Here is a 22,320-nt window from a genome sequence, read left to right as displayed (position 1 = left end):
ACATTGATGTGCTGGGAGGATGGCAGGTTTGTTAAGGGCGAGGATGCTGTGTGACAGCATCTGCATGCTTCACCCTTTGGATTCTTTTCATCTGGCTGTTCCTGAGTTATATCTTAATAATAAACTGGCAACATGTGTTTCCTGAGTTCTGTGAGTCCTTCTCATGAATTACCAAACCTGAGGATGGGGTTGTGGTAACCTCTGAATTTGTAGCATGTTGGTCAGAAGTATGGGTGGTCACTGGACTTGTAACTGGCCTCTGAAGTGCGGGCAGTCTTGTGGGACTGAGGCCTTAACCTGTGGGGTCTGTACTAACTGCTGGTAGTGTCAACATTGAATTGAATTATTGGACACATAGTTGGCATGGAGAGTTGGGGGAAAAAACTACGCATTTGTGGTCAGAAAAAAGAAGTCACACTGGGTATAATGGATGCTTAAATGAACTCAAGCAAGCAGCATTATTCCTAGAAGGAATAGTGAACCCAGAGGAAATAATTAGGCTCCAGATTAGCCTTGTAAACTCAGACCAATAAAGTTATGACAAATACCACACATGTGTGTACCTGTGAAGCTCCATTAAACAAATACAGAAGATTCAAGATCTTCTACTTTTTTATTCCAAATAGAAAGAGATAAATATCCATTATATTATTTTATTGATGTTTTAGTGATCATTTTAGTTATGCAACTTTTATTCACTCACTCAACAAATATTTATTGAGGTTTACTACAGGCCAAGAACTATTCTAGGTACTTCTTATAGTATATTTCTTACTATAGAAAACTAGTTGGTGGCACATTTTTTTGGTAATGTATAGAGTTTTGCTGAATTTTACATGAGTGCTTCTAATAAAAGAGAAAATTGTTAAAATTTGAAGTATTTTTAAGGCTTTAGATTAAATGACTTACCTAAGAAGTGTGATTTGAACTCAGGGAGTCTGATTCAAGAAACCACACTCTTAACCACTATGCTGATTTTAAATGGTGTCATTGAGATAGTGGATACTCCTCACTTCTAAATAAATAAGAACTTTTGCTATCAGCTTTGCTCAAAAGGGTAGGTGTGAGGTACCCTGAGCCCACAGATGAAAAGGTATTTCACCATCCTTTAATGAATTATAATTTATAATAAAGAAAGGAAAAATTACTATTACATAGAGATAAAATAAGTCCTTGTTCTCTGCAACATTTTTTAATAGCCTGAAATTGCACCAGGTTTAGTAATGATATCTTAAATAATAGAAGTATTGGTGGTCCCCTAAGGGAATATCTTCTAATATATTGCCTGGACTTCCAGATGCCTATTAGATATTAATAGCCACTTAAGCCCAATTTCTTCACACAGTCTCTGAAATCATTATAGATCAATAAGAAAAGCAAATAAAATCCTTATTAAGTACCTGTAGCACAAATAGGTGTCTTAGTCTTCTTGAGTTGCCATAAGGAAACAGCATAGACTGGGTGTAAACAGCAGGTATTTATTTCTCATAGTTCTGAAGGCTGGGAAGTTTGTGAACAGGTAGGTTTCATTCTAAGGCCTCTTTTCAAGGCTTGCAGTGAGCTCAAATGACCTCTTCTTTGTGCACATGTGGAGAGAGACAGCAAGCTCTCTGGTCTCTTTTTGTGAGGTCACCAACCCTATTGTACCAGAACCCCACTCTTATGACTTCACTTAACCTTAATTACTTCCTAAGGGCCCTATCTCCAAATGTAGTCACACTGGGGGTTAGGAGTTCAACATGTGAATTTAGGGGGACACAATTCAGCCCCACTGTTGTGTTCTGAAACAAAGTATGATGTAGCACAGCAAAAAATGAAACGAAAAAGAGAAATCATCAAATGGTTTGGATCTTAAAATAAATATTAGTTTGCATTTTAGTACGCTGGTATTTTCTGTCATAATTGAAAACCCTGATCTGGTAATATAAAGAAAATAAAGGAATTTCTATGGTTAGAACAATGAAAATAACTAGACTTGGAAAGCAGAAATGCCCTTAGCATAGAAATGTTTCCTAGATGTGAAACTGAAAAATGATTCTCTAGTTCATTTGGCTTGGAAAGAGAGGTGATGTGTGATTTAAATAATTATGATACAATTTAACTAACAGAGCAGAATATTTAGAATATGAAGTGACAGCTAGAGTCTTATGTCAATATAAATACTAGCAAATGATATAAAATACTAAAAAGAGGAATAAAAAGGTATTTGAAACAAATCTTCAATATAACCTGCCTACTCTCTAAACTTATATTTGAATAGAGACATAAGTAGTATCCCAAGTGGAAGCCCATGAGAGATGAAAACCCAACTCACTGAGGGTATTACATTTAAATTTTCAATTTATGTGAAGGAATAAAAACAAAAAGATTCAAACCAAAGCCAAATTGAATTTTCCAAACTCTAGTCTCTTCATTTTTCCCATTATTTCTTCACTTACTACATTTACACAAATTCCTGTCAGAGTAGCAGAGAGAGTTGTGAATTTGTTATTTCCAAATTGCCCTGAAAACTAGAATTTTGCTAACGCAATACCTTCTATTATATTAACTGGCTTTGAAATTGCTTCAAATTTAAGCCACAGAAATGGAATGTACTGCCATGGAGGGTCTGTATATTGAATTATCAACTCGGAGGAGATGGCTTCAGCACAAACTCTGAAGCCTTCTGCAAAAAGAGAGCCAAGTCCTTAGAGTTGCCACACACAGAAAGGACAGACTTAAAATTCATTCAGCTGGCTGCAGGTTTTCTGTGGCCTGCCTGGGGCCTCGTACGGACCTCCAAGCAAGCTCCGTGCCACCACAGCTTTTATCAAAGACATTTCCACTGAGGTAAAAGCTGGGTGATTTCCCGTCTCTAGACACACAAATTTTATGCTGGTACCAGTACTTCCCAGAAAAATGCTAAGTTGATTCTTGGGAAAATTCTAATTTGGTATTCTTTTCAACAACATCTCCCAAACACTTTCTAGCATACAGTAATAGGCTTACAAGTGTTTTCTACATTGAATCCAAGAGTGTATGCAAGCATAAAGTATTAAAGGCAGACAGAACAAAAGGTATACTCTAAATATCTTCTTGGACCTTCTGTATAAGGTAGGCCTCAGAATATGGAAATCTGTGTTTATCCCATGGGCGTTGTTTGCATGGAAGAGGTTTTTCTGAAATGTGCTTTATGAGCCTGGCTCAAAGCACAAGTTGTCCCAAAGCTCCTTGTCTCAAATCTCTGTGAATGTGTCCATCCAATAAAATGTAATTTCATCTAATATACGACACATAAATAAATAAGATTGAGAGACTGCTTTCTTAATGTGGAAAGAGAAGAAACTTAGTCTATTGTCCAGAGACCCAATGGGACTTTGATGTTTATCAGTTTGAAGACATGTAATTTCTGAAAAACTAACAAATTTGAACTGCAAATAAATAAATTAGTAAAATTTATGAAAAAAATTATGATTGGTCTGTGATGTTTTGTGTGTCATTAAAAAATACTTATTCATCAGTGTTGCTGCTTATTTAGTGAAAATAAAAAAACTATAAGGCTCTCTTCTACCTAACAAAACAATATGAATGGACAGAAGATACATTTTCAGGGATGTCTGTCTTTATGAAAAGGTGTGAGATAACCTTAACTTACAGTAGCTGCATAAATGGTTCTTTCTTCTGCCTTTCCAGAACAGTTTAATTTAGAGTCAGGTAAGAAGGGGGTTAAAAATAAAGAGGCCAAAAGAATTGTAGAAATGCCGATGATATTATAAAAGAGATCATTTTAGTTTTCGTTTACCACATACATAGTACAAGTAAAACATCTGCCTGTCACCCCATAAACATTCCTACACTTCTCTTCCTTTTATGAGACAAAAAAAAAAAAAAAAAAATAGAGCTTTAAGGGACTTTTAATAGCCAGCAGCTGTTTGGCTGCTCAATGTTGCATCTGGAAGAGAGTATGCTACTCACATGGAGAAAAAAAGACAAAAGTATTGTTTAATTTTCTTAATGTCCACCAATGCTTTACATAAAGACATTTGAATGATTTGAATATGAAGAAAGACACAGAGCTCCTTAAGTGCATCTGAAATCCACTACATTGTTACCAGAAGGCATGAAAAATGGATGGCATTAGATCCTGTTTAATATTAGGTTCAATGACTGCAGTTGTGAATGAGTTTAATGCCAGGTAAAAGGGTTACTTCATGAGAACACAAATTCATCTCATTCTTCTGAGATGAGCTCTACTTCAGGCTAAAATGAATCATAGTAGTTTTTCTTGCAACGTTATAATTATAATTTTCTGAATGCATGATCCTTTTTTTTAAAAAAAAGACATTCTTCTTACAATAATTATTAGGACAGGAAAGCATCTGCTTTAGAAAAATTAAAATGAGGAACTGGTATTACAAGAGTACTTCGAAAAAAGGATGACCCCAGGATCACACATGTTGAGAGGGATTGCTTTTATAATAACAATATGTTTCAAAACTGTGTTAAAGGGAAATATAAAAACTATAAAACACCATGTTTACTTTGATAATCCCCCACACTGACAATCAAAATTATTTCTTCCACTCCTTTGAAAGGAAGCCTGGTGTCAACCATAATATCAATATGTAGGCCCTAAAGCACTTCATTGAGGAAGGAGTCAGTTCAGGAGTGACAGAGGGAAAGATGACTCAGGCGCTCACTATTCTCTTCCTGCCCTGTTTGCTCTCACCTCTCTTCTTTATTCTTCTTTCCCACTTCCCTCAGGCAAAGACATGGACCGTGGCCACTGCCTCACTGCCTCATCCCTTATCCTTCTTTCTGCACTTCCGGGTATATACACCCTAGAAGGCAAGTTGAAAAACATCTTCTGAACATTTTAGATTACTATCAAAGAACCTAACCCTCTCTATTCAAAATACAAAATTTTAATCACTTTAGAAAAAACGTTAGCTACTAAATTCTACATAATTTTCATCATCGGTAAATAGAACTAAACAGTAAAATGCATTGCTGGCTGTGGAGAGGAGGCAAGAGAATGGGACTCAGGAGCTCACACAAAGTCCTCAGAATTCTCCATGTGGAAGGAAATGGCTTGCGCATGTGGAGAGGTGGTGGGGTAAGGATAGCCCCTACCTCTTAGAAATAATAGGTTTCTCCCTTCCTTTCTTTATTCCTCCCTTCCTTTCTTCCTTTTCTACATGGTGAAATTTTGCCAAGCATATGCTTCTGCTACCAAAGGAGGATGGGTATCATCTTTCGTAGAAGTTTTTCAACATTACATCATATATTTTTTGTTTCTGTAATGCCTATAGCATCTTAGAGGTTGTCAATATAATAACTTCATTATCAAATGACTCCTGTGATGTAAATTTCAATTTTACTAATATTTTATTAAAATGTATATAAAATAGATCAATGCTTATTGTAGACCCACAGTCTTCGGGGGGAATATTCTGCTGCATGTCAAGTCTTTCCGTTGAGGTAGGTAAAATCATATTGACAAGGAGAGACTTACACACCCAGCACAGTTATAGAATAATAAAGTATATTGCACAGGAAAATGCTAAATTATATACAATTAAAGGCTAAAATGCTTGTTAAAGATACTGAATGTAATTGAGGTGAATGGGAGAAATCAATATTTCTATATTTATTTGAACTTCAGATCTTTTCCCTTTCCAATTAATTTTTAACACTATTGCTAGAGTAGCCTATTGGAAATCCTTGGTTCAAAATTCTTAATGTTACCCCTTGTCCAGTCATGATTTTCGCATTGAAAGTACAGACGGGCCTCTTTTAATGAAAAGATTCTCATAGACAATCTGAGAATATGACTCCAGACACACAGGATCTGAGAACTCTAGTTTAAGAACCACTGGCCTAAAAACTTAATTATTATTATATATTTAAATTATCTTTCACTTGAAAGGTATCACAAAATAGAAGTTTTGTCTTTATAAACAGAAATATTGGCCTGTAGAATAAATTCTCAGCTATTTAGTCTCTCACTCAGGAGAGAGTATCAACTGAGTTTCCTTTTCACTACACACCACCTGCGGAAGCCAAAACAAACCGTTAGTTGATCCAGACACAAATACATGACTTTCCTACCACCACATCTTTGCACACATTCTGCCTTCAGCTTGGAATAGCCTTTCCTTCTGTTTTTCCATCTTTCTCCTCAGTTTCTCTTTGTCAGAAATTAGGTTAAACCACTTCGTGTATTTCTATCCCAATCTCTGGAAATCTCACTTTCCTCCGATTTCTTTTTTTTCTTTTTTCTTTTTTTTTTTGAGACGGAGTCTCGCTCTGTCGCCCAGGCTGGAGTGCAGTGGCTGGATCTTGGCTCACTGCAAGCTCCGCCTCCCGGGTTTATGCCATTCTCCTGCCTCAGCCTCCCCAGTAGCTGGGACTATAGGCGCCTGCCACCTCGCTCAGCTAGTTTTTTTTTTTGTTTTTTTGTGTTTTTTTTGTATTTTTTAGTAGAGACGGGATTTCACCAGATTAGCCAGGATGGTCTCGATCTCCTGACCTCGTGATCTGCCCGTCTCGGCCTCCCAAAGTACTGGGATTACAGGCTTGAGCCACCGCGCCCGGCCTCCTCCAATTTCTAAGAACAGTTTATCTGTGCCTCTTTCATGGGGCAGAACATCCTACCATAAATGATGCTTAGGCATCTGCATGACTTTTCACTTCTAAACTTCAAGCAGCTTGAGGACAGGGTCTGAATCTGATTCCTCTTCTGCAAGGAGCAAGCACAATGTCTTGCACGTAAAAGGTGCCACATTTGAAAAAAAAAAAAAAGGAATAACTCTACGAACCAACAAATAGAATGAGGCTTTAAAAAAAAACATTGAAAGATTGATAGAATGTGGAAAGTGCCTAAGTAAGGGATTTTTTTTCATAAGGAACTTAGTAAACTTCTCACACTCCTTCAGGTGAGCTAAGGATTAAGCAAATCAGGAGAAAAGATAAAGCTACTCCTTCACCTTACTGGTGGAATACAGTTGTTTCCTAGAGACAAATTTGTGCAATTACAGAGAAACCATCTACCAAGGCTTGTCAATGGAAATTTACAAATATGTTAAAAATCAAGTAATCTTCATAACCTACCATGTCTTTTGCCCTGTGGATAGCAATAAAAGAAAATATGTTCAGATAGATAGGCCATACTGTGACCCGTCATCTTTTCCTTTTCTATTCTATATAGCTCCATCCAGACAGCTTCTCTTCTACTCTTAATACACTATCATTGTTGCAAAGCAGAAGTGCTCTAATTAGAATATTAGTATCAGAAGCATATAATCTCCAAATAAACTGTTATTACCTTTCAGAATCTTCAGACTGATTGGTGAACATTACCAGTTTATCGTCCTGTTTCTCATTTTTGTTTATGAGCCGTCCACACGGAATCTAAAAGAAAAAAATATGAAGGACATGAGTCTCAGATGTACCTCAAGGGAAGTTAACTATGTCAGTCACCGAAGGAGAAAACCACCTGTTAAATGCATTTTTCATCAAAAGCCATGTTTTTATTCTCATGTCTTGTTTTCAGCCCTGCCAGACGTGAGAAGACAGACCACAAGCCTGCCTTCTGCCTAGTTTCAATGAAAGGTAAAACACTGGGTGTAAACACAGGCTCAGTGAGTTAAGGAAGAATCTCATGACAGGGAGAAATTGTCCAGGAGCAAGTAAAAGAAAGCTAGACATTCTAATACACACAGCATGAACGGTTAAAGTTGTCAGACTGACATGTTTGTAGTTTAATTAACCCCAGTCTAGGAATGAGTTATCCAGGAGTGCCTACTGACCCCAGGACGCCAGCAGCTTTCTTCTAGGAAGAATGCTCATGACAGCTTTTTCTCCAATAGGAGTTACTGATTATTTCTATGATTTTCAGGGTAACAAGGGAAGTGGTAATGGGACAATGAAAAAAAGTGAGAAAAGAAACTACTTGTGACAGAATTTGTTTCTCATTTTTAAAATTTATTATTAAGTTGCACTTAAGTTTGGTGCAACTTAAGCACCAAACTGTGGACAAACATTATACAGACTACATAGTACCTCATGGGACATACAGTAGAATCTTGAGATTGAAGAATTTGAAGATTTGTGTATGCTTTAAAAGCCAATTCCTGCAGGCAATGAACACATTTTAAATGCATCTGGAAACCACCAATTGCTGTGACCCCGTTAGAACATTTAGGAGTTAGGCACATGGGAAACATGAAGCCAGTTTGTCTGAGTTTCATGCCTCTCTGTTTAATTGTAACAACCACCACAAAAGAAAAAAAGGTTTGTTAAAATGCTCCAGGAAAGATTCATTTCAGCTATTGGCAAGCTGGCTGTACATAGTGTGGGAGGGTGGCTTTTTGTTTTGTTTTGTGTTGTTTTCAGCTTGTGACAGCTGTTTAAAAATCATCTGTTACCACCATGGTAGCTAGTTACTAGATGAAAGCAAATGCCTTTCCGGACTGTGGAAGGAACTGGACCACCAACTAGTACAGCTATCTTTTAAATTTGCAAAATTGCACAACTGCGCATCTTGTTTATATGGCACGCTGGAGATATTACACAATTCTGCAAATATGTTGAAGAGGAAACCAAGTGATAGCCATCTGATAGAGTGACTGCAGTAAGTGCTCATTTCTGAAACATGAAGTCTTAAATATTTAATTAATAAACAAATTTATAGTAAGGTTTTTAAACTGTCTTATATTCTTTCACTATTTCAAAAATTACCTTTAAAATGCTAATTTCCAAGCATATGTGAAATTACACATGGAGTCTTAGAGTATCAGGGAATCATAGAATCTGACACTGTGGAGAACACGCTAAGAATTATAATGCCATCATTTTACAATAGAGGAAACAGAAGTCTAGAGAAAACAAATGACTTGGCTAATTAATGGCTGATCTAGGATTAGACACCAAACCATCTGACCTGTAGTCACGATCTTCTATTGTTGTTCCATAATTGAAAATTATACAGATGAAATTTTAAGTTTGAAATAAAATAAAATTAGATACTGATCTATTTTAATACTAATATGTTTTAAAACAAACCTACAAAATTTTTACATTACAGATACAACCTCATAAAACTATATTTCTTAGACAATGGCATTGTATTATTTGAACTGTGGTGGTAAACACCCCAAAAATAGCATGTGCCAAAGGAAATCTCCAGACTTAATATTGTACAGTTTAAAATTGACAAATAATATCTTGGAGGCACTGGAAACAGACAAGATGGAAATTGTCTCAAAGACATTAATTAGTTTACTGAACATTGTACTTCCCCTTCATAAATTACCTTTTCCTAGGCTAGAATTTTACATTTGTTATTATTCTATCCAGGAAGTAAAATATTAACCAGTGATAATCAGAAAAGTCAATATCCCGGGCATAATTTTAATTTCCAATAGTTTATTTTCCTTCCTTCCTTCCTTCCTTCCTGCTTTCCTTCCTTCCTTTCTTCTTCCCTCCCTCCCTTCCTTCCTCCTTCTCCCTGTCCCTTTTCTTCTCCCTCTCTCTCTCTCTGTCTCTTTCTTTTGAGACAATGTCTCACTATATTGCCCAAGCTAGAGTTCAGTGGTTGTTCACAGGCACCATTATAGTGCATCATAGTTCTGAACTCCTGAGATCAAGCAATTCTCCTCCCTCAGGCTCCTGAGTAGTTGGGACTACAGGTGTGCACTACTTTCCCTAGCTACAGCCACATATAATTTCAGAGAACAAAAAGATTTACAATTAAAAACCATAGAAGTGGCCAGGCGTAGTGGCTCACGCCTGTAATCCCAGAACTTTGGGAGGCCGAGGCTGGTGGATCACCTGAGGTCAGGATTTCAACCAGCCTGACCAAAATGGAGAAACCCCAACTCTACTAAAACTACAAAAATTAGCTGGATGTGGTGGTGTGCACTTGTAATCCCAGCTACTCGGGAGGCTGAGGCAGGAGAATCACTTGAACCTGGGAGGCAGAGGTTGCAGTGAGCTGAGATCACGCCATTGCTCTCCAGTCTGGGCAACGAGACTGAAACTCCGTCTCAAAAACAAACAAACAAACAAACAAACAAAGAAAAAACCCATAGAAGTAAGAGTACCCAACTGACTGAGCATCCTCTCAAGCTAAAAGCAAACACATGTCTTTGTTTCCATCATTTGATTACTTCTGCTTTCTCCTCCCTACTCGTCCTTTTCCTCCTTTTTTAGAAATTCCTATACTGCTAAAGAAGCAGCTGTTGCTTTCTGTTTAACTTAGCCAAAAGATGTTCTCTATTCTTGGATGCATTTCAGCACATCAGTGAAAATCATAAGCTATTGATTGTTTAAGCAGAAGTTTACACAATCCATAGTCCCAAAATAACCCAACTTTGAAGATAAACTTACTTTTGGAAGTAAACAAAGTTTTATGAGCTTTTTGACATTTCTAGTGACAGCTTTTAAAATATTTGGATTTTTAAAGTCAGATTCAAGGGCAAGATGTTAGTACTACCTGTGATAGTCAAAGTTTGCTCAAATAGGTTTTACAGACCTTGAGAATGTTATATTAAAAATTACCAATGAATTATTGTACTATTGTTTACATTTATGTTGGTCAAGTCTATGTTACATATTGAGAGGTGTCTAAATTTACATACAATCAAAGGCATGAAAACTTTACTTAAGGTAGAAAGGATAGAAGCTGACAAGGCATATTTATTTATATAAAATGTGTTTCTTTCTGGGTCATGCAATTTACAACTCATAACACCTACCTGGAAACTGTTTCATTTTACTATCTTTACTAAATTAACGTTAAATGTTAACCGGGTTCAATCCATTTAGGATGAAATGTTCTCATCAGGTACTAAACCATCATGAAAATTACTATCCTTGTATCCATATATAATAAGTAATGAAGAATCTATAAAGTAATAGACTGAAAACCATATATATGTACATTCACATGCTTACAGATATAAAAGCACTTATATTAATTTTTTAGAAATGACATTATACCATTTAAGAATACATGAAATCTTCCTTATTGATCACATAAGAGACCTACAGGTAGGCAGTCAGTTAATTAAAATATTGGTTAAAGCTGGGACTCATGAAGAATGATACACTAATACCATATTAATTTAATGTCACTGAAAATACATAGGTGAACATCATTGCTAAGCGCTGTTTTCTAAGGAGAGATCTATTAATGGTTGTCCACATGTGTCTTCTGGCCCACAATAAATCCTCGGTGAATTCTAGTTTTGGTTTCTTTACAAAGGAGCAAAAATTTTAAGACACAAAACAATCTGAAAACATACTGCTTTTAGGTTTTTATGATAATTAACTACTTTTTTTTGTATTCACCCTCACCAATATCCAATTCAAATTTGATAACTTAACCTTTACTAGATGTTTCCAAGATGCTAAAACTAGCTTGTATTGAAACAATGTTTTGTTAACCTTTTGGTACTCATCTATTATCGGCTTATATACATTTTATTTAAATATGTAATGGCAAAAAAGTAAAATTGTCATAAATAGCGTGGGGGAATAAACAAAGATGATCCTAGGTAAATGTACCACTTAACTTTTAGAGTCAGAAATAAGTGAATGTTCTTAGCTGTGAGCATTCAGCATGCCTTGAGTGCCAGTCTGTGTGTTTTACGGAACGAATGGATTTGTTCCTGCTGTGATTTGACTGAGTAGGGGATGAAAAAGAGCAATAGATTCAGTCAAGAGTGGGAAAATGCCTGCAGAGTCAGGAAGCTGACATAAATTGGTGACAAGTGGTGGTAGGGGCTGTGGTGAGTAAGTGAAGAAATATCCTCCCCAAAGGTATTAAAATTCTATTAAAAAAAATCAATGTGAACAAATAAAATCCAATGCTCTTTAAAAAGTTATGGTTTACTATTAGCAATTCTCATGGCTTTTTGTAATTTCCAAAGCTTGAGATACTTGTTGCCAATATGTGGATGATAATGGATAACCTTTTTGAGATCCTTGCTATTATTGGTAAGAAAGAGATGTAATGAACTATAACATTTTTAGTATAAAATCTTGGTTATGTTTTTCTAATAATATCTTTAATATTCAGTCTAAATCACTCTTAATATATAAAATAACCAGTTTGTATGTTCAAGAAGCTTTATCCTTAAAGCTCCCTATCCATCATTTTATCTCCATAAATATTAAAAAAAGGAAAAGGAATTCACTTAGCCTAGAAACAGGAACAGTAAAGCAGGTCACGTGACTATAAAACTAACCTAAATTTACAAGCACAAAGCTAAAACAGCAATAAAAGATTTCAGATAATTTCTATGCAAAATGAGGCAAATGATCAATGTTTTTAAGAATATGCTAATGCTATTCAAAAAAAAGATATGTTACACATTTTAATTCATTTATTTCCTCTAGCAAATAAGATTCCTATACCTAATAGGTACTTAAGGACCTTTGATTACAGTGTGGAAGAAATCGGAGGAAAGGAAAATTACACACTACTGTCATTTACAGTAATGGCCCAAGAGAAATTGAGAACAAGAAAAAGATTTTTGGCTACACATCGTTTGGCTAAACCAAAAGAAAGAACTACTCAAAAGAGCTGTAACTATTTTTTTTCCATTTCATATTTCTGAGAAAGGTGTCAAATAAGGGGACTTTCATCATCTATTTCCTTCTAAGAAGTCTTTTTGTTTTATAGTGATAAAGTTTTCTGCTACCACAGATTCTCTACAGCTCAATCACATCAGGACACCTGCATTTCTTCTACATGCAAAACTGACATTTGAGGACTGAAACTAAAAAACTTCCTGAACCAGGAGTCAGGAGACTAAGATTCTGTCTGTCACCAGGGCTATCACTACATTTGCTTGTCGCTGAATGTCTATCACTGGCTCTGATATGAGAACAGATTGTACATCATAGTAGCTAAGAGTGCTCCTAATACTTGAGTGTTATGAAAACTGGTCATCCTAGGATTTTGCAATATTGCTATCTTGCTCTTGATGCATCTTAGAGGCTTAGTGAAATATTAGTGAAATTTTTGCCCTGTGAAGAGGATCTAGTTTTCCGTAGAATTCCTTCATTCTGCAGAAAAATGAGCATATCTTTGTTCTGAGTCTTTATTCAGCTCTATTTGGGAATATTCCTGTATTGTGGATTTCTACTTATATATTTCACAAAAACACCCCAAATTACAAATTCGCTTTTTCAAACGTGTTTTGGAAGGATGATTGGGTTTAGAGTCAAAAGATGTGGATTCCAATCTGTCTCTCACGTTTAACAAGCTGTATGTCTTTGGGCATATTATTTAAACACTCTGAGCCCCAATGTACTCACCTGCAAAGTAAGGATAATACCTCCCTTCTTCAAAGAAAAGTTCATAATGATTAAACAAGATACTGCATTTGCAAGCAACTTCCACCTCAGTTGCCCTATAAGATGACTTTTCTAGTGTTGCATGGCAAATAGTAAGCTCCAAATAAATGTGAGAGAATTTAAATTTTGTTTAATCTTCAAAACTTACTGGAAAGCCTATAGAGAAAGTGATTTTTATTGGACATAAATGTTATTATATATGTTATTATTTTTTAAAGTTGGTTGTTCTGCTGAAAATCATGAAAATGTGGAGCTGAGGGTGTGTTTGTTTTTATGAGAATATGCTTCAGGTGGAACTAGGAATGGATCGCTTTCATATCCGTTACAGGTGTGCCAGCCTCGGCCTATCCTTAGCCTCCTGCTAACTGTACCAGTTCCTCCAGGCAGATGCTTACCCGCTTGAAAGGGAAGTAAAGGATAGCCTGTGCCAATTTATCAGAAATCTTTGCACACCAGGATTTTGTTCTGAAGTAATAAATTTTGTTTTATAACTATACATTAATTTTGAATGCAGCTTGGCAAGCAATGACCAAACTTAAACCTGGTCTTGTAAAAAAACAATTCAAACTTTAATGCTGGATTCGCTCTCATTATTTCCATGGTAAAGTAGCTGAAAGATGGTTTTAAAAAATAACATACAATAATACTGATGTCCTATAAAAAATCACTTTTGCTACGTGCTTTCCAGTGAGTTTCAAATATCAAACAAGATTTAGATTCCTCCACATTTATTTAGACCTTACAAGGCTCCACAGAAACTAGAAAAGGTAAATGCCTTATTATCACACATGCATTTCATCATTGCCTTATGAGATTCAGAGCATGAAGAGCAGAAGCCAGAGCTGTGTCCTTGAACAACTTTCTTAGCCTCCCTATCCATTAGCACAGAAGGTATCTGCATAATTGTAATACTAGTTTTTCTACTCCTGTCAACAGATCATTAGCAACTAAAAGGAAAGAGTATAATGAATTCTGATTTCCATCAAATTTTCAGCAATAGAAGCCATATCAGAAACTATTCTTTCAAAAAACCATACATTATTACTATTAAAATCAATCAGTTGTGCTAAATCTAACCACCCGAGGCTAGACAGTGATTATCCCCAGATTAACAAGCATCAATACAAAGAACTATGCTGTCTCAATTCCTCAAATGAAAATAAATGGAAGACTGTTCAATTAGAGTAATGAATAATAACGACTGATCTCAGCTCTGTGATTTTAATTAGTACTCTCTGCTGATAATGAAAAGTTGAGATGCCAGCACTTTGGGAGGCCAAGGAAGGAGGATCACCTGAGGTCAGGAGTTTGAGATAACCTGGCCAATGTGGCAAAACCCCATCTCTACCAAAAGGACAAAAAGTAGCTGGGTGTGGTGGTGGGTGCCTGCAATCCCAGCTACTTGGGAGGCTGAGACAGGAGAACTGCTTGAACCCAGGAGACAGAGGTTGTAGTGAGCACAGATCGTGCTACTGCACTTCAGCCTGGGCAGCAGAGCAAGGCTCTGTCTCAAAAAAAAAAAAAAAAAGAAAAAAGAAAAAAAAAAGAAGAAAGAAAGAAAAAGAAAAGTTGAGATGAGACTTGAGAGACTTGATTCCTGAGCACTGGATTTCCGATACAGAATCCACACTTCGGCTTTTACCTGTAAAGCTCAAGATCCTCTCAGACTAATTATATCTTAATGTTCATGTTCATGGTTATGTTTTTTGATATTTTTCTTGCTTTTAAACAAGTGGCAGAACACTCTCTAATTAGAAATTCATCTTATTGTTTTCACCCATATTTAGGCAGGTTCTAATTTGTCTACATTAAACACTTTAAAGTTGATAATCTTTCTACTCATTTTTTTCTATTAAATGATTTTAGGTATTTCTTTTCATTATAAATAAAATTTGATTTTTATAGCTTAAAGTTAAGCTGAACAATTTTTCTTTTATTTTAATATCTACAATTGTTTTGCCTTTCATAATTTAGAAAATGTGAACTATCTTACTAGAAGATTTTTGAACACCTTTCTAAGTAAAGAGTTTGGGGGAAAATGACAACGTATTCTCTAATATTGAAAAAAGTGACAACATACTGAACAGCATACTGAATATAGTGTGTCAGCTATACACTGTGTCTGAGAGTCATCTGGCTGTAATCTATATATCTATATTTATTCACATCAAAAGGAAACATTTCACCATATTTGAAATTTAAGATGTAATCGAAAACTGAGAAAGGAATCATTTGCCTTCAAATGTATTTTATTAACTATACTGCTTAATACTACATTACATCCTATATCCTTTCTTCTTGCAGCATTCATACATGTCAGATTAGCAAAGGCAGAGAATGATTAATTTTTATTACTTATCACAATGATCTATTAACTATGTACTAACTGCCCCTTGTGACTGTCATCCAAGGTTTTTTACATACTTAGATTAATCAAGAGATTCATTTGTTTGGATTGTGCTTTGCAACCACTAGAATAATTTCCCCCCATATGGTGTCTTTGTTTCAAAACAACGGAGATATTTAATCTTGGCCGTGTTTTCAAATATAATTGATTTTTATTCATGCTCTGTGCAATTTCATTAGAAGGGCATTTTTTATTCTCGGTTTTTTCTTTAAGACTTGTGGACATACATGTGAAAAGTGAGGTGTTTGTTTGTTTGTTTGTTTGTTCTAAGATCTTTATCCTTTATGAAACAAATATTTGAAAGATCCAAACTGTCACAACCACAAACAGATGGGAGTCAACTATAACTAATAGGTGTTCCTCTGATAATTCATCATTATCTGATCTTACTAAGAAAGCAGTGTTTAGAAAAAGAGCTAAAGAGTAAAGTGTTAAAGAGCAATTTTTGAAAGTTAACAGTTAAAGTGAGCTCTAAGGTTTTATCCAGCAGGAAGTATTTAGTCGGCCAAAAACTTAGTAAGCACCTTTGCCATCCCCTCCTCACACCTTCTCCACCTCTGCCCCCCACCTGGACAAGGAGGCCTCCAGGACTTTTGATGAATCAGAGACTTTGATTGATGAGATATACAGGAACTCTGCCTGTCTCTTCTACACTGTGCCGCAGGTCTCTTTGACGACTATGTGCTTTAGGTTCCTTTAACAGGAGGAATTGTATTTAACAGTCTATTTCCCATATTTAAAAAGTCTTATTTCTTCCTCATTCATGCCTCATTAATATCATTAAAATTGGGGAATTGTACAATGGCTACAAATTTCAGTGAGAGAATTGTACTGGAAGCCAATGATAATTAAATATATACATGGAGAGACAGTAGGACCAAGCTGAAGGGGAGACAGAAAGAGAGAGAGACAGAAAAACAGAGGCACAGTGAGAGATCAAGACAAAAAAAAGAGAGAAACAAACAGACAAAGGGGGACAGAGACAGAGAGTGACAGGAAAAGAGACAGAGGCAGAGGTACACATAGGGAAGACACAGAGAAAGCAACAGAGGCACAAAGGAAGAGAGACAGAGTGAAAAGGAAAGGAGAAAATGAAAAGGTATAATGTTTTCTCCCTTCTAGACTTTAAAAATTCATTAAAATTCTGATATAAAAAATAGACTTAAAAAGTTGAGAAGATCATATCTGAACATAGTTTGTTAACGTTGATCCATTCCACAAATATTTGCTTCTTGCTCATTAGGTTAAGGCCCAATTCAGGCCTTCCACTGTGGGGACAGGTCTGTGCATGCAGTGCCACTTGAAAGGACACTCTGGGAATCTCTGCCACAGGCCACTGATCAAGATTCCTAAGAAGAACGAAGTTCTCAGCATTTCACAGCAGGGAGTTTGTGGTTAAGCCAGAAAGCAAATGTTATCAGATTCAAGAAATATCGGCACTGCACCTGTAAGCATCTAGTCTACCTTTGTCTACTGCTCGCTTTTAAAATGAACCTTCCTTGCAGGATAGTTTAACTGCTCACACTTAAATTATTCCTAGGGAAGTTTATTTTCCAATCTCCTTTGGGAAATTTGACTATTTAAATAAAAGAGCCCGGTAACTTTATATTGAGAAATACATTCTTTTAGAATGTTTTATGCTCCCCATCGACATGATTCTATAGCACCATGAAGAACATGGTGAAAAATGTCCCCTGCCGAGGAACACACTAAATGGATGCTGGCTCTGCTCATTGCTTAATCAAGATTGTTCAACCCTGTAATATGCCAAGAGGGAAAGCATAATTATTCGTGTAAGTACTTACATTTAGTTATTATTTATAGGATTTTTAGAAGTAATAAAGCAAATAGAGTAACATTCACATAGTTAAATGTGTCATTTCCAAAGCTTATTTTATCTAATGTGCACAAAGGGGCCAACTGATAAAAGCTCTAAAGTAAAAAATTTAAAGGAAACAGCATACATTATTACATTTACAACAAGTTCTATATCTTTTCTCACCGGGAACACATAAAACCATATCTTAATTGTTAATATTACTGAGATCCTGATCAATTACACATGTCTTTCTAATATGAGAACTTTATGCATTTTAAAAAGAAATTAAGTTACAGCCGACTCTCGTAAGTAAGCGAAATGAAAGTAAAGGCCCAGGACACTATGTTACTCACCATGTTCTATCCTGAAAGTCCCTCTCAGGTCTAGGTAAGCGCACTACAAGGTCTAATACGGAGACCTGTCTTTATGACTCTTTGAATCAAACAGTAACTAAGTGGTTTAAGTAGAAACATGTATTTTGAAAGGTTAATCCACCCATACACAGGGAAACCCCTTTTTTAAGAAAGTCATTCTGCTGCCAAGAGACTATTAATATTCACCTCTCAGATACAAATACAACCTACAGATAAAAGATTCACAACCTATGTGAAAATACCACAGAGGATTCCCTCTTAGTCTCTATGTTGTAATGGAAACACAAGAAAACAATAAACCTCTTCAGGCAATTGGGGGTACTACAGGAAATCTACCTGCCCACTTAATGGAAAAGTTATATCAGCTTACTAGGGCCACAACACATAAACATAAATTTAGAATTAGTATAACTTACTGTAAGGACCACATAGGTCACACACTCATTTCTAGGAATGTTCCTGTGTTTCATCTTCCTATTTCTTTCCCTGAGAGAGCTAGCACCCAGGTTAACATTTAAACAGTTACCCTTTAAAGTAATTTAGAAATAAGCTCATTACCTTTTAAAAATAGGACTTGCTGAGTGTTTTCTTACTTGCAGGGGAGATTATACTTACAGTCTCTATGTGGCTTCCCTGGCACTATACCATTAGGAATGATGTGTATTTTTCTTATCCCAGAAAACAGTCTGCAAAATCATTAGTAGTGGTAAACCTCTCCAAAGTGATAAAGACATTTGTACCAGTTTGGGAATAAAATGTTTGCTGAGGAAGTGCCTAATAGTGATTATTATTGGTTAGTTATACCATTTGCTTATATTGAAGTATTCATTTTTCAGATAGGCATGGTAAGATTAAGAAAATGGCAAATAGCATACTGGCAATATGCTGGAGGAGACATTTTCTCAGAGTTTGACTCTTTGCTCTACTTTAGCTCTCATCACAACAGGCATTGTGACTTCAGAAAAACAGATGGACAGTGATAATCCCCTTCTGCACTTCCACTTCTACAGACATGCTTTGGGAAGTGTGAGACAAAGGGAGCCTCAACATTATCTTTTTTATTACAAAATGCTGTAAAAATCAGTCCTGGTTGGTAAAGCCATACTGTTTCTTACGTTTTTCTTTACTGTATTTTCTTTTTCTGTACTGTATTTTATGTTTCTGTATTTTCAAAAAATTTAAAAAATAGTCTATTATACGATGTAGTTTGCATATGCAGTGAACTGAAAAAGAAAATCAAAACAGAGCTTAGGAAGTAAACAGTCCATCCTTAACCTGAGTTATTAAATTAAATACATTTGATATGAAAATTCCATTGTTTCAAGGTTCCCTAAAGCATTTGGAATATGTCTTTTAAAAAGTCTTTTAAATGAACACAAAATGACGTTTACCCTGTTAGTTTTTTTCAATGTGAGAAAATTAATTACTTATTATTTCACAAGAGTATGCTATTTTAGCACAATATCGAAAGAACAAGGAGAAATTAATCAGCCAACAACAAGGGGGCTAAAAGTTAAGCCATCTTTACGGACTGGAATATTCAGATCTAACTAATGTCTTCCTTTCCTGAAAGTACTTTTAAAATTATAGAACGCTATGCAAATTCACAATGTGATTACTATTATTGGAACTGAAGTTTTCCCAAAGTGTGTTGAAAGACCATCTTGTTTCAAGCCACATGTCTTTTCATTTGACGATCACATCAATTAAAGTGTGGAGGGAGAGCAACGCAGGCATGTTGCCTGAGCTCAGGAGTTCAGAATCAGCCTGGGCAACATGGTGAAACCCCACGTCTACTAAAATACAAAAAAATTAGCCGGGCATGGCAGCATGCACCTGTAGTCCCAGCTACTCAGGAGGCTGAGGCAGGAGAATTGCTTGAACCTGGGAGGTGGAGGTTGTGTTGAGCCGAGATTGCACCACTACACTCACAGTCCAGCCTGAGCGACAGAGTGAGACTCCATCTCAAAAAAAAAAAAAAATCAAGCCTGTAATCCCAGCATTTTGGGAGGTCAAGGCGGGTGGATCACGAGGTCAGGAAATCAAGACCATCTGGCCAACATGGTAGAACCCCGTCTCTACTAAAAATACAAAAATTAGTTGGGCATGGTGGCACCTGCCTGTAATCCCAGCTACTCAGGAGGCTGAGGCAGGAGAATTGCTTGAACCAGGGAGCTGGAGGTTGCAGTGGGCCAACATTGGACCACTGCACTCCAGCCTGGCAACAGAGTGAGACTCTATTTCAAAACAAACAAACAAACAAACAAACAAAAAACCCCCAAACTATGAGATGGATGGTGAGGATGGTAATGCTAGTCAAATGAAAATGTAGAAAGACACCATATTTATTTACCTCATAGAACTGTTATTGGGAGAGGAGAATAGTCCATAAAACAGAATGACAGATGTTGTTATCACTGCTTCTCACTGTTCTAACTGTAGAGGGGAAACTGGATTCTGTTGAATGCCACCATGAAATAAATGCATTATTTGCACATAAAACACTGTATTGCTTCTTGTATACATCTAAGCCACCTGACATCAGCTGTGAGCAGAAACTGGCCACGTGCCAACTAAACGATTTTTACTGTTCACAGCATTTTGTTCAGTGATTTACCTTCAGGGAAAAATGAGGAAATAAGTTAGGAAAAAAATTAATAAAACTTGAAGACCACTGTCAAAAATGATTGATCTAAAATTAGTTTCACATGTCTGAGGGTACAAGTGTCTGAAGAAAACGAGGGCGGAAAGGAGAAAATGAGACTGGCGAAGCAAGACAAGGCCATTTAGAATTTGGGGGAGAAAAAAGCAGTCATATTCAGTGTTTCTTCTTTTTTTCAGGGAGAGTATTAAAGAGCCTAAGATAAGAAAATTTCCAAGCTTTAGGCTTGAGAAAGGGTAAACCCAACTTGTCTCTGAAGATGAGCTGAATGCGTCACTCAAGAGTCAGCTCCCATGGACCTCACCGCGTGCCTTGTGTGTAGGCTGTCCACAGGTGTCCTCGGGAAGACAGGCAAAGTGCTTCCACATGTTTCTTTCTGGTGAGATTCCAGGCACCCTCCTCCCTCCCCCTCTGCCACAGATTCAGGCTCCTTTCCCTCTTGGCCTCCCAACATCCAAGTTCCAAATCATGGGTAAGAAATGGAGATTGAGTGGAGACAATAAATGTAGTTTTCACAGTTGAGGAAATTATTTTAAAAGTGTTCACCACCGTAGAATTTTTCTACCAAGTGTGGTAAAGCCAACCTGGCAATGTTTGTCCCATTTAAGTACAGTTTCCTTAGGAAGTGTTCAACCTAGATTTTGTCTGTTAGGTGAGAGCTTTCTGTGGATTAGGGACATTTAATTACCCTCCAGAGTCTTTCAAGACAGAGGCCATGGCCTCTAGCCAAACTTTGGTCTTTATTGTTTTGATGAGAGAGGCAAACTAGAGAGTATATTCCCATGGCAACTTCAGAATATCACCTGTTATATTACTTAAAGGACAGAGGGTGGCTGTGCTGGGAGCCTCAGCTGGACTGGATATCAAACTAGAAAGGGTCATATTATGGGCTTGTGTTCTACTCTCTCCTAGTTCAGTTTATTAGGAACAAACTTTAGTGTTAGTTTGGGCTTCCTGCTCTTCATAAAAAATAATGGTATTTTTTTTCTCACAGATACAAACTCCTATCACAACTAGAAGTATGGCTAGCTGATTACAATATTTGATGACTCTTATTTTAGAGAAACGAGTTGTTCAATGCATCTTTGCTACATTCTCTTCCATTACTATATATATGCTTGTTTCTTTACTCTGATATGGATAGCAAATGGGTAAACAACACATTATTTAAATCATTAAAGTAGCACAGCTCTGCTTTTTCCTAAGAACTGTAGTCAACTTTTGTTCTGTAAAATGCTGCCAAAAAGAGGATATATCATGCAAACTATTGGGACAGAGGATGGGCATAAATCTCCTTACTAAAGAGGATGAACAAAAAGGAGATGAACCATGGATGTCGATAAATCAGAAATGCAGCTGTTTGGGACCAAAGTCCAGTTACCATTTTAAGCCAGGCCCGAAAGATATGGTGGCCTTTCAAAGGCAATTCCAGGTGTTGACAGAGAAGTCCCCAAAGAACTCTTTGACACTCGGGCCCTTTGACTTTTACCCTCACTATATCTGTATCCTTTTCTGTTTTCAATACAGAGACATTTGAAGGGACATTTTGCTTATAGCAGTTTCTTGTTTTCAGTTGAAAACCTAAAATGGAAAAATAACTTTTAATGTTAAGCTGTGGTTTCCACCTTCTATGACCTTCATTTACAGTCAGCTGTTTTTAAATGATCTTCAGATCTTCACTCCAGCTCTACGGCATTGTGGGGTTCATGCG

General features: G+C 36.4%; 1 protein-coding gene and 1 long non-coding RNA gene across 3 annotated transcripts in view; both read right to left on the bottom strand.

Moving 5' to 3' along the window:
• The window catches only part of LOC108586080, a 28,780-nt gene extending 24,913 nt beyond the window's left edge, over positions 1 to 3,867 (bottom strand). The window contains exon 1 of the long non-coding RNA XR_001902805.3: positions 1,401 to 3,867. This is a non-coding gene — a long non-coding RNA (uncharacterized LOC108586080). The remainder of the gene's footprint in view (positions 1 to 1,400) is intronic.
• The window catches only part of TNIP3 (TNFAIP3 interacting protein 3), a 95,803-nt gene extending 77,285 nt beyond the window's left edge, over positions 1 to 18,518 (bottom strand). Inside the window, exons 1-2 of one of the 2 annotated variants that reach the window (XM_017959023.3) lie at positions 17,927 to 18,518; positions 7,307 to 7,392 (exon numbers count right to left, since the gene is read on the bottom strand). In XM_017959023.3, coding sequence (XP_017814512.1) covers positions 7,307 to 7,392; positions 17,927 to 17,929 — 89 coding nt within the window. In that variant the 5' untranslated portion in view covers positions 17,930 to 18,518. The remainder of the gene's footprint in view (positions 1 to 7,306; positions 7,393 to 17,926) is intronic. The other variant, XM_009207499.4, reaches the window with a different exon arrangement.
• Between the last annotated feature and the right edge of the window lie 3,802 nt (positions 18,519 to 22,320).

The sequence above is a fragment of the Papio anubis genome, chromosome 3 (assembly GCF_008728515.1).
Source record: "Papio anubis isolate 15944 chromosome 3, Panubis1.0, whole genome shotgun sequence".
NCBI lineage: Eukaryota > Metazoa > Chordata > Mammalia > Primates > Cercopithecidae > Papio > Papio anubis.
This window is presented reverse-complemented; position numbering and strand designations above follow the sequence as displayed.